The following is a 14261-nucleotide window of genomic DNA, read 5'->3' as shown; positions in this document are numbered from 1 at the left end:
GCTTTTAAGCTTTGATTCCTGTGTGTGAACTGTGATTTTTCTGGTCTATCATCTATAGAGTTCGTAGTCCCAATCCACAAACCCAAGATGGTCCCTATGGAGTTGCCCTGTTTCTTAGGCTCCTCTTCTTCTCTGTCCCTTTTCAGTGTTTGGTCACAGAAATCTCTGGCAGGTTTGGGAACTATAGACCTGTAAACCACACTGCTTGAAGGCACAATTGCAGTGTTTTTTCCCTTCCTCCCTTTCGCCCCTCCATCTCAACTGAGTTAAGGTCTTGCTATGTATCTTAGGCTTGCTTGTTATTGGCTCTGTAGGCGACACCCGCCTGTAACTTTAACTCTTCCTGCCTCAGTCTTCCAAGAGTTTGGATGGCAGGCCCATACCACCGCGGACGCTGTCCTCTGATGCTGTCATTTCCTTTCATCAGAGCATCTGTTCCCAGTGCACCGCTGACGGGACTATCAAACTCTTTCCTTTCTGCCTCTCTCAAGCATTCGTTTTACTTCACATGCTACAACTTTTGGGAAATCAACGGCCAGTAAACGCTCCTTCTGCCTTCTTGCAGGAAGGAAGCAGTGGCATAAATTATAGCCCAACACTCATCCATATTAATTCTGGAGGCGATTACAGTTTGAAAGGACTTTTCCTCTGTGGTGTTGGCCTGCATGTATGTTTATGGCCAAATTCGTACCTGCTGTCAGCACAGTGGTTGGCAGAAGGCTGCATCGGATCGCCAGGAACTGCGGGTAGATGGTGGTGAGCTGCCTTGTAGGTACTGGGACCCTGACCCCGTCCTTCGCTGGAGAAGCAAGTGCTCTTCAGCCCTGGACCACTTCCAGGCCGCCACTACACTTTCTTATGAGAAAAACAAAACAAAACACTTTTTAAAATGTAAGTGTAGAGCATGTATTGCTATGGAAAGATAGCCACAACATACTATTTGGCTTATATCGCTATCTGGCTGACGTCAATGTTGAAAACGGGCCTCCGAAGCTGAAACGAATAAAGTTCTGTCTACTTGTCCCTGGAATCCACACTTCACAGCTTCGTTGGTAGCTGAACTGGTGAAGACAGCTGAGATGGTCTCAGGCTTCCACTAATAGTATCTTGGTTTCTGTTTTCTGTTCTTCATGCTTTTCTGTAAACTACCAAGACCTGAATGTTTTGCCCGACGCACTGAGCACCGCGCGCTCAACTCAGGAGTTCGGCTTTTAAGCGCACTCGGGAGAGGAGCCGGGACCAGAGCGCTCTCAGCTGTGCAAACGACTTGTGTATTCTGAAGGATGCTGAGGACCGGGCAGTCTGGGCGCCTCTGGCGGGTCACCGACTGCAGGGAGCCGGCTCTCCGGCGGGGCGAGCGCGCCTGGGCGGGGACCCCACCGGCCCGGGCCAGGAACCGGGGAGGTAACAAAGAAAGGCTCCAGCCCGCGCGGGCGTGGCCCCAGTCCTGAGCAGCGGCGGGGCCGCCGCCCGCGCGTCCCCGCCCTGGCGCCACGCCGCAGCTCCTGGGAGGCGCGACCCCGGCCGGAGGCGCGCCCGCCCCGCCAGCGGCCCTCCGCGGAGGCGCCCCGCCCGCCCGCCCGCGCGTCCGCGCCGCGCGCCCAGTGCGCAGGCGCAGCGCCCGCGGGCCGTTGACTTTCAAAGGCCGCCCGCGCCCTCTCACTGGCGGAGGCGGCGCGCTTGAAAGTTGCTCGCCCGCTGCCGCGGCGCCGCGAGGCTCCGCGGGCTCCGCCCCCTCAGGGCACCTGAAGACGCCGGGCGAGCGAGCGAGCGGCCCGCAGTGTCGGCTCCCGCCTGCCCCCGAGGTCGCCGTCCGCGCCGGCGCCGTCCTCCGGTGAGTACCCTCGCGGCCCCGAGCCGCCCGGCCCGGGCTGAGGCGGGGGAGGCCGGGCTGAGGCGGGCGGGCGGGCCTCCCGCGCGCGGGCTGCAGGCCGGGCCCGGGGCGGGGGGAGCCCGGCCGACCCCGCAGGGCCACGCGGGCCGCGGGAGCCCGACGCCCCGGAGAAGGGCGGGGGCGCTGCCGCTTGAGCCGCTCCTTTGTTGGGCGCTCGCGTAGGACTTGTGCCCATTTTCCAGACGCGAGCCTTCCTCGGTAAAAGTGGCCGCGAGAGCCCGCGGCGTCGCAGGGACAGACCCGGGACGCGGGCCGGCGGGTGGGTGGGAATGGCTGGGGTCAGTCGTTTCCAGCGGGTGAGGTACACGGCCGCGGAGGTTTCTCGGCGGCTTGCTGGGTGGAGCGATCGGAGCTGTGCAGCCGGGCGTGGTGGTGCCTGTAATGCCAGTTAGTTTGGCACCTGTAATGCCAGCACGGGGAGACCGAGGCAGGATCTCCCGTGAGTTCCAGGTCGTCAGCCGTCAGCGAAGGCTACACAATTAGATCTGATTTCAACTAAACAAAAAAACCCAACAACAGAAAACCACCAAGCCAAACGACGAGTGTTTCGTTCCCTTCATTATATCGGCTACACAGATGCTTTCTTTATGTTGTAAAAAGTCCTTTGTGTGGCAAAATGTTGGAATTTTCGAGATGAAATATTTACTGTAGGCTGGAGTAGCTAGCTGTTTGTCTCACTACTTTGTTAAAAAATAACCCAACAGGAGAGTTAGTAAACAACCATCTCTATGTAGTTTTCTTCTCTCCCCTCCCAACCTTCCCCCTTTAAAAAAAAACCTGAAATATTAAATTGTTTTAATTTTAGAATAACGAAAGATCCCGGAAAGTTGGAGAAGATAAAGTATATTCGGTATCCAGATCAGCAGATCAATAGAGCGGGTAAGCGCTGGGAAATGAGTGTCTGTGAAGAACATTCGTTCGGTACATTACCGTGCGTTATCTCTGGGCCAGGGTATAAAATTTAAAATCTCTTTTAAAAAGACGTATATTGATGGTGTATACAATTTTAACCGTCTTGTGGAGGAAGCATAAAGTGAGAAATAGCTCATTTAAAAGCTTTTCTCTGTGTGTAGCGCTGGCTGTCCTGGAACTTGCTCTGTACAAGACGCTGATCTCTAACTCAGAGATACCCCTGCCTCTGCCTCCCGGAGTGCTGGGATTAGAACCGTTGCCTGGGTAGTTTTGCCTGTATCTAGCAGATACTTTACAAGGGTACGTGTACATCGGAAGGCATACACATAAATGTATTATACAGTTGCAGACTGGATTTATTATTCAAGTTACTTTTATTTTTCGCCCAGTATTAACAGTGATCTACATTCAATTTGAGTTACCTAAGTTACTGTAATTTAACCTGGTAAAGTAAAATTTTGATTTTAGATAACGTGTATTTTGACATTGCCTTTCAGCAAGTATGTTGCTGAATGTTTTCCATCAAATGTAATTTCACCTTGAGAAGTATTTTTAAAAAAATCGGTTACAGTTATAATTTATGTTAATTCCTGGTTAAGTTAACATTAATAGCTTCATTTATAACTTGGTGGAACAGGTTGATATTAAAATGAAACAGAACAAATGAGTGAACACTTAAAATTAGATATTGCTATAGCATTTTTTAAAACAAGTATAATTGTGTCCAGGCAGGACTGCCAGGGCTACACAGAGAAACCCTATCTCGAAAAGCCAAAAAAAAAAAAAAGTTTAATTGTATATTCATACATGAAAATATTTTAAATTGTTTTAGACTTAAAATTAGCATATATTATATAAAATAGGTCTCAATACAAGATTTCATATATGTATATATTGACTGACAATGGTTTATTTTAAAATTTTGCCTTATGGTAATATATAAGTAGCATAAGCATAGTAAATCTCCCTTTCTTCCTCCCTCCCTCCCTCCCTCCCTCCCTCCCTCCCTCCCTCCCTCCCTCCCTCCCTCCCTCCCTCCCTTCCTTCCTTCCTTCCTTCCTTCCTCTGTAATTTCACACAGTAGACATTTTATCAGTTAGGGCCACATGGCTGTGAAGCCCAGAATTGGTACAGCACCACCCATTTTCCCCAGACTTCTCACTGACTCGCCCGAAGTCCTGTGGCAAGTCCTGGAGCCCTGCAGTTGGGAAAGGTAATTTCCTGAGATTGTAAACTATCATTCATCCCTGTGTGATGGCACCTGGCTGGCAATCTTAGCACTCAGGTGGAGGCAATAGCCCCGGGAATTCAGAGTCACCTTTCCTACCTGTGCAGTTTGAGGACAGCTTAGATCACACGAGACCATGTTCAAAAATGAAACAACTAAAAAGTAGAATTTTATAACATTCATGTTCAAAGTTGAAGAGCAGTTAACTTATGAATTAAAATTTAAAACCATGGGATTAGGAGTTGTGTATTTAATATTGCTTATATCTAGTATCCAATTAGACACTATAGAAATTCAGTCTTAAAAAAATGAGAAATTTAGAAGAAATGATTTACAAATAGGTAATTAACCTTGTGTTTCATCCCAGTATTAAAAAACAAACTGTTGGGGACGCCTGCAAACAAAAGACTGTATGAATAATAAATAAAAATAAATCCTTAAAAAAAAAAAGAAGATGGGGTTGGGGATTTAGCTCAGTGGTAGAGCGCTTGCCTAGCAAGTGCAAGGCCCTGGGTTCGGTCCTCAGCTCTGAAAACAAACAAACAAACAAACAAACTGTTGTTTGATAACTTGAAGTTAATTGGGATCTTGACTAAAGTATAGGTTTTTACTTCAGATTTTAGTACTCATTGGAGGAAAATACATTTTACATGGCTTTTATTTTTTTGTTACTTTTTAAAAGCATAATTAATACAGTTTGATTTAAAATTTATAATCTGACAGAAGAAAATAGTTTAAAAAACTTCATTTTTTATTGTATTATATGTTGCATTCGTTTACCATTTAAGTCCTTTTTAAAAATGTGTACAGTTCAGCGCCATTACATATATTCACGTTTTGCAATCGTCAGTACAACTTCAAGATCTTTTTATCTTGCCAAATTCTTTCTGTACTTATTAAACAGTGGTTGCGTTCTCTTACCTCAGACTGCAGCTTCCAACATTCTGCTTTCTGTTTCTAGTTTGCTATTTGAAATTTTTTCAAATCTAATGTGATTACAACTTTTTCACCCTCTGTTTACCTCACTGAATTATTTTAGGTTTCCTCTTACTGAATTAACAAGATTCACACTTGTACTGGAGAGTGAGTCTAGACCCTTGCTCTATCACTGACCTACAAGCCCAGCCTCGTCATGGTTGGGTATTCCTTTAATGTACACTATTCATTTTTGCTAATACAGTGCTTAGGATTCTATAAAGTATCCATTTTTTTTGAAATTGACCTATTTTTTGTTTGTACTATCTCTGCAGGGCTTTGGGATCCTACTGTACTGTCTTAAGTTTGTATACTCATAGTTTTATTCTAGGACAGATGAACAAGAAATTGTTTCATGACCATTTAAAAGAATTCATCATAAAAGCTTGCTCTGAGCCCCCCAGCCCCCTGCCCAAGATAGTATTTTTTTAACTTGAAAAAATTTCCACAAATTTGCTCTATTTTCCTGGGTCAGTTTTAGTAACTTGAACTGATTTGTTCAATACTTTGAACACTTGATTTGTTGTAAATTGTCAGATGTAATAGTGTAGAGCTATGCAAAGATACTATGTACACTTTTGGCTTACACTTTTCTCTTTTTATTCTTTTTATGTTTGCTCTTCTCAGTACAGTGTTACTCCTGTCCTCTCTTGGTTAGGATATTGCTTCAAGATGATTTGCCCCACTTGAGGGATGTAGCAGTGGCTTTGCTGGGTGTTTGAGGTCCCCAGACTCTTCATGCTTGCTGACACAGTTGTGGACTTCACTGGGCCTGAAGTGTTTTTACACTTGTTTGCTGGTTTCCAGTCCTTGTTGAACATTAGATTTAAGTATACTAGTTCCTCACCAGACCAGATAGACCTTGGTATGTGTGCAGCATTAGGTAGTGAGAGTGCTGAGGAGTCTTCAAACAAGTTAGCCTTTCTGCACTTTGTGTGGCAGAAGCGAGTCACCATGTCTAATTCACATTAGGAACCTTCTCAAGGGGCTAGAGATTGTTGGCAGTCAGCCTTGGGCTGCCAGCATAGATAGCTAGTCATTTATTTACTTAATTGTAGTAATTTGTTTTCTAATTTTCTCCATTTATTTCACTCTGCCTTTTCTTTTTTCTTTCTTTTCTGTTTTTTGCATGGGATCTGGCTGTGTTTCCCCAGGCTGGAAATGATCCTCAGTGATGTTGAAATGGTCCTCCTACCTCCTATCGCTGCGTCTGGAGCCCCCGGGCTGATACATGCTAGGCCTGTACTGCTGTGCTTGGTTAGCGCTTTTCCTTTTAGTGGAATCTTCATGTTCTAGTCATTCTTTTTACTTAATGATACCCTCCCTATTTTTTAATCATAGTTTTTGCTAATGCTTTTATGAATAAATCTAACAATTCTGGGGTAATACCTTTTTTGTTTTAGAACTTAGGGACATTTTGTATATTGTCTTTTAGCAACATTTCTTTTTGCTTTGTGTGTATCTGGCTATTTGCTTTGCATAACCAACATTTGAAAGTTTGGCTAGCTATGTCTAAGAAGACATTTTTACTAATGTCTGGCATCTTAGTGCTGTTTTTAAAAATCTGGTTAGCCCAGCTAGCATCTAGTTGCTAGGTGTGGCAGTTGGGAGTGAAAATGTCTGCATGAGTTCAAGCATTTGAAAAGAACACCTGGTGCCCAGTTGGCAGCACTGTTGGAGAGATTAGGCAGTCTTTCTGAAGGACATGTTACTGTGTGTGTGTGGGGGGGGGTGCGGTTTTGAGAGTTGAAAGTCTGCCTCAGTTTCCATTGGTTCTTTCTATTTCATGCCTGCTGTTAAAAATGATTCTCTTCTTAGCTTCCTGCTCTGGCTGCTGTGCTGTCCTCATTATTATGGACTCTAACCCCCTGGAACTGTAAGCCAAAATAAACTCTCTTCTCTAAGTTGCCTTGGTAATGATATATATTTTTTAACTTTTATTAGTTACACTTTATTCACTTTGTATCTCCCCATAACCCCCCCCTTCTCCCCTCCTAATCTCACTTTCCCTCCCTCTTCACGCATGCCTCTCCCCAAGTCTACTGATAGGGGAGGTCCCCCCTCCTTCCTTCTGATCTTATTCTATCAAATCTCATCAAGAGTGGCTGCATTGTCATCTTCTGTGGCCTGGTAAGGCTGCTCCCCCTTCAAGGCTGTAAGTCTCAGCATCTGCTTTGATAGAATCTTCACTAACCCTTTATCTGACAGAGGGCAAATATCCAGTATATATAAAGAACTAAAGAAGCTGAAAAGCAGCAAACCAAGTAATCCAATTAAAAAATGGGGAACAGAGCTAAACAGAATTCTCAGCAGAGGAATATCGAATGGCAATGGTATTTTATCACAACAGAAAAATAACCAACACACATGGCTTCTTAAGGATTATACCTAGAACTCAGGAAGTATTGCTTGTTAGTCAAAGTAGTCATTTGACCTATACAAAATTCTAAAATTTTCTGTGTGGGTGGTGGTAAATAGATTTCATCTCTTGATAAAAGGAGTAGCAACCAAGTTATATATTAGAACAAAATGTATAAAGGGATAACTGATAACTGGTCATTTTTTTTTCTTTTTTTTTTTTAATTACTGTGTTCTTGACAGCCTCAAACTTTTAATCTTCCTGCCAACTTCCAGTGCTGATGTTTTCTTGGTTTGCATTGTGCATTTTTGCCTGGCTACTTGTAAGATTGTCTTTTTAATTATTTTTTTTCTGTATGCTGGTTAAATGAAACAACTTATATTAATATAAAAGCTGGCAGCTTTTTCTATTCCCTGTTTTTGTTTTTGTAAACCTATCACATTTATCTTCTGACATTGTCTTTTAGTTTTCACTGTTTTTTGTTTTTTTTTTTTCCTTTTCCCCCTGACGCAGGTTCTTTGTAGCTCTGGCTGTCCTGGAACTCACTGTGTAGTCCAGGCTGGCCTCAAACTCAGAGTTGTGCCTGCTTCTGCCTCCCCAGTGCTGGGGTGAAAGGTCTGTGTGCGCCTCTACACCTAGCTTCACTTCTGTTTTTGTAAACTATATTTTAAATGTACTGAATTTTTTTCTTTGCATTTGGGCTGGCCGACTCAGGGACTGAGTTGCTTGTCACATAGCTAATGAGCAGAGAGCAATCTTTGCAGACCATGCAGGGAGGAGAACTGACCTCTGAAGGCTGTGTTCTGACCACATGCTTACCATGACTCACATGTGCATGTACTCACATCTTACACACATTCAGACTAGCCTAACTCCAACATTTTTATTAAGTAGATATTTGTTGGCTTTTCCTTAATAAGGAAAATTATAGTTCTTTTTGTGCCTCCCTTTCAGTGTAATTTTCTCACTTGGTAAATCAACATTTGGTATATATGTTAATATGTGTAAGTCATATAATCTACTCTCTTTCATGGTTTTATTCTATTTTTTTGTCATTATCCCTCAGTATGTTCAGGCATTAAAATTCTATCAGTAAAGACATCCCTTTTGGATTTGTCCTTCTCCTACATTGCCTATATAGTTGTCTTGGGGTTTGCTTTTCTGTTCTCTTGTAAGACTTTTCTGCTTGCAGTAGCATCTTTAGAATTTTATAATTTTTTTGTGTGTCTGTGAGTATGTACCTTATGAATCTAGTACCCATGGAGGGTATTGCACCTTGGAGACTGGTGTTACAAGCTCTCCTGAACTGTCATGTTTGTGTGGTGGGAAGTGAACTCTGGGTCCCCTGCAAGATTAGCCTCTTAAGAGGCGAGCTGCTTCTTCAACCTTCAGGGGGAGTTTATTTTTGGATGCTATCTTTATATCAAAGTGATTTTTTTTTTTTTCTCTTAGCATAGTTTTGGGCGCCCTTAAGGAAGCTTGAAGACATTGCTTCATTTTTGCCATTGATACTTTTATTGTTTGAATACTTCTTATAACTTAAAAGTTAAGCTTATTTGGTCTATATATGGATTGTCAGACACATTGTCACCCTACCCCCCATTCCCCAAATCTTTGAGTGTCTATGTTTGTGAAAATGAATGCTTCCAGAGATTTATGGAGGTCAGAGGACAACCTTCTTTGAGATTGGGTCTTTTTTTTTTTTTCCACTTCTGCTTCCATTTTGCTGTCTGAGTGCTTGGTTTATTGATATGCGCTATGACCAGCTTTATGTGGGTTTTGAGGATCTAAACCCAGGTCTTTAAGCTTGCATGGTAAATGGTTCACCCACTGAATCATGTCCTTAACCCCTCCCTAGCTTATTTGAGAGATATAAAATAGAGCTTTGAAGATTTAATAATGCTAGAGCTTTTTAATGTTAGCAAACTTAGTCCTAAAATCTTTTTTTTTCTTGTAGTTTTATGTTCTACATATCAAATATCTAATGACCTTAAATCCGGTTTGAATGTATGTATTTTGCTTAAAAATCATTTCTTGTAAAGAACTATTCTGTATTCCTTTATTGTGTATTTTGACATTGTTGAAGTACTCTGAGAAACACGTTTGTTTTTCTTGGTGTAATTTTTGTATGGCTTCACAGCTCTCTGTGGGTGTGGGTTAAGGTTGTAAAGGCTTCTAAACATGAATTCATTTTTTTCAGTGACTTGTCTCCTGTACTGTTGCCCAATTATTACTTTCCTGGAATTCCATACTGGTCAAGACATAGTCTCTACATGCCACAACTTGGCTCATTATGAATCTGAGTATTGTCATATAGTATGTTTCCTGATGGGCTCTTCATTTCTTCTAACAGATTATTAAAAAAAAAAAAGGCTCAGATCGCTATTAACATTCCTATTGATTAGATACTATTTCTGACCTTATAGGCAGCTTACATTCTAATGCATAATATAAATGCTATAAAATTGAAGTAAAAATGTCTATTCAGTTAAATATAGAGGCACCTGATCTAGGGAAGCAACAGTCGTGCAGATGGTGGCTAAAGAGCTAAGGGCTTAACAGATTTAAAGGGGTTTAAAAGAACAATTAGTTACTTCTAATGCTATTGCTACAAACTTTTTTTTTTTTTGGTGATGTTGGCAAATGAATACAGGACATCATGCATGCTAGACACCATACTCTACTACTGAGCTGTATTCCCAGCCCTGTTTTTATAAACTTTTAATTTGGAACTGGTTTAATATAGTATTTGTCAGCCTTTAATAACATGAATAACATCTAGGGTTTTGTTTATGGTTCTTTAAACAGTGATGTACTTGATTTTTTTTTTTCTTTCTCCTGCTAAAGGCTAGGCAGTTTTTGAAGATTATGGCTTGTATTGTGAATGATACCAAGAAAAACTAAAAGTGGGCTATGAAACTGCCATCCTCTGGAAATATTAGTAGCTTATGGAGGTCCCTCAGCTGTTAGTCTCTGAACTATTGCTGTTTTTTCTGTTTTAGGGAAATTCTCAAAACACACTGTAAAAAGAGGCTTTAGTTACATGGGTATCTCTCTGTTGTAGGGCAACTACGTGCAGGTCCCGGGAAAGTGTCGGATACCCTGGGGCTGGTTTTATAGGTGGTTGTAAGCTTGCTAATGTGCTGAGAACTGAATTCTGGTGTTCTGGAAGAACAAGTTTCAGTCATAACCACTGGGGCATTGCTTCAGCCTCTCAAACATTTTAAATGAGTGGTATCCTTTATTTTATTATTTAGATTCTCATTTTACAATCAGTGTCACCATAGTCAACTCTCATCTTCCCAACTGATTTTTTATTGCAAAGGCTAATTATAATTACAACTTTTTTCTGTTTCAAATCTTCAAGTTAAAATTATCACTTTAAGGGGCTGCAGAGATGGCTCAATGCTTAAGAGCACTGTTGGTCCTGAGTGGAATTCCCAATAACCACATGGTGGCTGATAGCCATCTATAATGATGGCGCCCTCTTCTGGTATGTAGACATACAAATAGGCAGAGTACTATATTTAAAAAAAGAATTTCTGAATCTGGGCTGTATAACTCAATGTTAAAGTATTTGCCCAGCATGTACAAGGCCTTGAGTTTACTAGCACCACAACTAAAGGGAAAAGATAAAAATAGGAATTGCTATTATGCTGATGTTAATATTAACAACTTCTAGAGAACCTAAATAAATATAAGTTGTAAGAAGCTATGAATGAGCTGGTTGTGATGCTTGCAACCCTAGCATTTATCCCAGAAAAAAAAAATGAACAGGTACATTTTCTCCCTTAAATTGAATGATTTTGCTAGGCTTAATGCTATACAAATGTTAATTTAGTCTTGCCTATTCATTACATGTGCAGTTTTTACTCTGGTATCTTGGAATATAAGGAGTTACCTAGAATAATTGTAATTATTAAGTAGACTTTAACTGAATTTTAACCAATTTGACTAATTTGGAGCATTTTATTACAAATTAGTTGGGATTTTGTTGGAAAGTACTAAACTTTTAAGAAGTATGTATGAAGAATTGAATTACAAAGAAATCTCAGTGCTTTTCTTTTAAATGGTAGATGCTGTGTATTACTAATTTGAAGGTTGTGCCTAAAACCTTACATAATGTATGCCATATGTAGACTCAAATGCTTTTGTTGTTTCAACAGGAAATGCACAATTTTGAGGACGAGTTAACGTGTCCCATTTGTTATAGCATCTTTGAAGATCCTCGTGTACTGCCATGCTCACATACGTTTTGTAGAAACTGTTTGGAAAATGTTCTTCAGGCTTCCGGAAACCTGTACATATGGAGACCTCTGAGAATTCCACTCAAGTGTCCTAACTGTAGAAGTATTATTGAAATTGCTTCAACTGGCATAGAATCCTTGCCTGTAAATTTTGCATTAAGGGCAATTATTGAAAAGTACCAGCAAGAAGATCACCCAGATGTTGTCACCTGCCCTGAACATTTCAGGCAACCATTAAATGTTTATTGTCTATTAGATAAAAAATTAGTTTGTGGCCATTGTCTTACTATAGGCCAACATCATGGCCATCCTATAGATGACCTTCAAAGTGCCTATCTGAAAGAAAAGGATACACCTCAGAAATTGTTTAAACAGTTAACCGACACACACTGGACAGATATCACTCGTCTTATTGAAAAGCTTGAAGAACAAAAATGTCATTCTGAGAAAATGGTTCAAGGTGATAAGGAAGTCGTTCTGCAGTATTTTAAGGAGCTTACTGATACATTAGAACAGAAAAAGAAAATATTTTTGGCAGCTCTCTGTGATGTTGGCAAGATGATTAATCAAGAGTACACTCCACAGATTGAAAGAGTGAAAGAGATAAGGGAACAACAACTTGAGTTAATGACAGAGACTACATCTTTACAAGATGAGTCTCCACTTAGATTTCTTGAAAAAATTGATGATGTCCGCCAACGTGTGCAGATGTTGAAAGAAAGACCACTTCCTGAGGTTCAGCCGGTTGAAATTTATCCCAGAGTAAGCAAAGTATTAAAAGAAGAGTGGAGCAGAACAGAAATTGGACATATTAAAAAAGCTGTCATTCCTGAAATGAAAATTTCTTCAAAAAGGATGCCTTGTTCCTGGCCTGATAAGGATGAAAAAGAAATCGAATTTTTTAAAATTTTAAACATTGTTATAGTTTCACTAATTTCAGTGATATTAATGTTGATACTCTTTTTCAACCATTACATAATAACTTTCTTAAATGAAATCACTTCAGTATGTTTCTCTGAAGTCTCTCTGTCTATTTACCAAAGTTTATCTAAGAATTTATATGACTTTAAAAATATGTTATGTTACACTTTAGATCTGCTAAAGGAATTCATGTGGAAAATAGTTTCTCGTTGAAAACCTCAACACTTTTAAGTGGTCTTTATTCTGTACAGCAGAGGCTAACCATTCCTAGATGGAAAAGTCAGGGTAGCATAAGTAGCAACTATAGTTACAACGAATATATAGAAATATGACAAACTTTCCATGGTTGGGTAGAAATGCTGTAAGAAATGAGACTTACCTGAAAGAATTCAAATCATTAGAAAATTTTAAATTTTGGTTCAAATATTAATACCTTGTTTTTTATTGGCTTGATAGTGTTTTAAATATTCTGTTTAACAAGGACTTTTTGTTACATGCTACAGTGGTTAACTTTGCAGTTCTATGTATATGTAGATCTTAAAAAAAAAAAAAGATCCTTAGGGTCCACATAGCGATTTCGATGTGATTTGAAGCTTTTCAATGTATAGATGGAGGTGGTAAAAGTAATTTTAAATGTCTGGGCCAGGATTGCTCAAGTCTTTTTTTGGTCAAATCTGAATGAGCATTCATCCCCAATAGCACTACTACTTTTGGATAAGTTTTAGGTGTCTAGTGCGCTGAGTTTAATGGCTGAAGAGGTCACTGTCAGCCTGGATATAGTGAGGTCTCAAAACCAACCAACCAACCAAAAAGGCCTGGTTCCAGAGCCCCTGCCTGGTCTACTGGCTCCAGCATCACAAAGCAAAACAAGTATGTATTTTGGTTTTGTAGGGTTTTAGTCTTATTCACAGATAAAAACTATGAGACATGAACATTAGGACAATCATGTTGATGTGATTCACTTGATATCATGTGACCTATATTTGTCTTAAAATATAGCCTAAGTGCTGAAAATTACAAGTATGAGACACTATAAAGAGCTCATTAAGTCAGAACCATTAATTTTGCTCCCTTAATAGAACTTTGGTTCACTATCATTGAAAACTTGAACACAAACTGATTTCTTTTCCAGAAACTCCAAATGGGTTAGAATCACCACCCCTGGGGACCTCATTCCAAAGATCAGATTAGGGAATACTATTACACTTATTGATTCCATATAGAGAAAAGCTGTGTTCAAGGTGAAGTTTTATCACTGTCATTAGGTCCACTTAGCAGCATCAAGATTTTATCCAGCACTACTACTAATAGAGGTGAAAGAAAATGAAGTTCAGTTCTTAACAGATACATACATCATGAGCACTATTTTTCAGTATAAATATTAGCAAAGAATGTTAGCTAAGACATTTTTCAAGGGGTTAACAACTTTGTGTAGATGAGGAAACAAAACAATGAAGTGCCATATTAGCAGGTGGAAGAACTCATTCTTCTCTGTATATTATGCTTATAATTTCAGCCTAAAACACATGCGTATTACCTTATGGGCTTGACAGTTTTTAGTACACAAACCACCTTTTATGTTGTCTGGAAAGAGTAATTAAGTATTGCTTATTTTTACTAGGAGGTTGAGATTATGCAATTTAAAGTGCATGTTTGGGAATTCTGGGTTTTATGTGTAACAATATATTTTAATAAACTTGATATTTTATTGAATGGCTTAGAAAA

The 14261-nt window shown here is 40.3% G+C and overlaps 1 protein-coding gene across 5 annotated transcripts; it reads left to right on the top strand.

The window, feature by feature from the left end:
* The first annotated feature begins 1630 nt into the window (after positions 1-1630).
* Positions 1631-14261, top strand: Trim59 (tripartite motif containing 59). Of its 5 annotated transcripts, XM_060378416.1 has the most exons (5): positions 2709-2773; positions 6164-6266; positions 6828-6885; positions 9569-9684; positions 11535-14261. In XM_060378416.1, exons 2-5 carry the CDS (start codon positions 6171-6173, stop codon positions 12747-12749), a joined length of 1485 nt encoding a protein of 494 aa, XP_060234399.1. In that variant the 5' UTR covers positions 2709-2773; positions 6164-6170; the 3' UTR covers positions 12750-14261. The 5 variants fall into 5 exon arrangements, with proteins under 5 accessions (XP_060234402.1, XP_021507256.1, XP_060234399.1 ...); XM_060378419.1 differs by lacking the exons at positions 6164-6266; positions 6828-6885 and adding an exon at positions 1631-1834 and having other exon boundaries at positions 2700-2773; XM_021651581.2 differs by lacking the exons at positions 6164-6266; positions 6828-6885; positions 9569-9684 and adding an exon at positions 1773-1834 and having other exon boundaries at positions 2700-2773.

This window comes from Meriones unguiculatus, chromosome 2 (genome assembly GCF_030254825.1).
Source record: "Meriones unguiculatus strain TT.TT164.6M chromosome 2, Bangor_MerUng_6.1, whole genome shotgun sequence".
In the NCBI taxonomy this organism is placed as follows: Eukaryota; Metazoa; Chordata; class Mammalia; order Rodentia; family Muridae; genus Meriones; species Meriones unguiculatus.
The sequence above is the reverse complement of the archived record's forward strand: the minus strand, read 5'-3'. Positions and strand labels throughout refer to the sequence as shown.

Coding starts and splice junctions, on each gene's coding strand:
- Trim59 (XM_060378416.1), top strand. CDS start 6,171: ATGATCCTCAGTGATGTTGAAATGGTCCTCCTACCTCCTATCGCTGCG. Junction 6,267..6,827: donor GGCCTGTACTGCTGTGCTTG/GTTAGCGCTTTT, acceptor TTCTCTTCTTAG/CTTCCTGCTCTGGCTGCTGT. Junction 9,685..11,534: donor AATCTGAGTATTGTCATATA/GTATGTTTCCTG, acceptor TTGTTTCAACAG/GAAATGCACAATTTTGAGGA.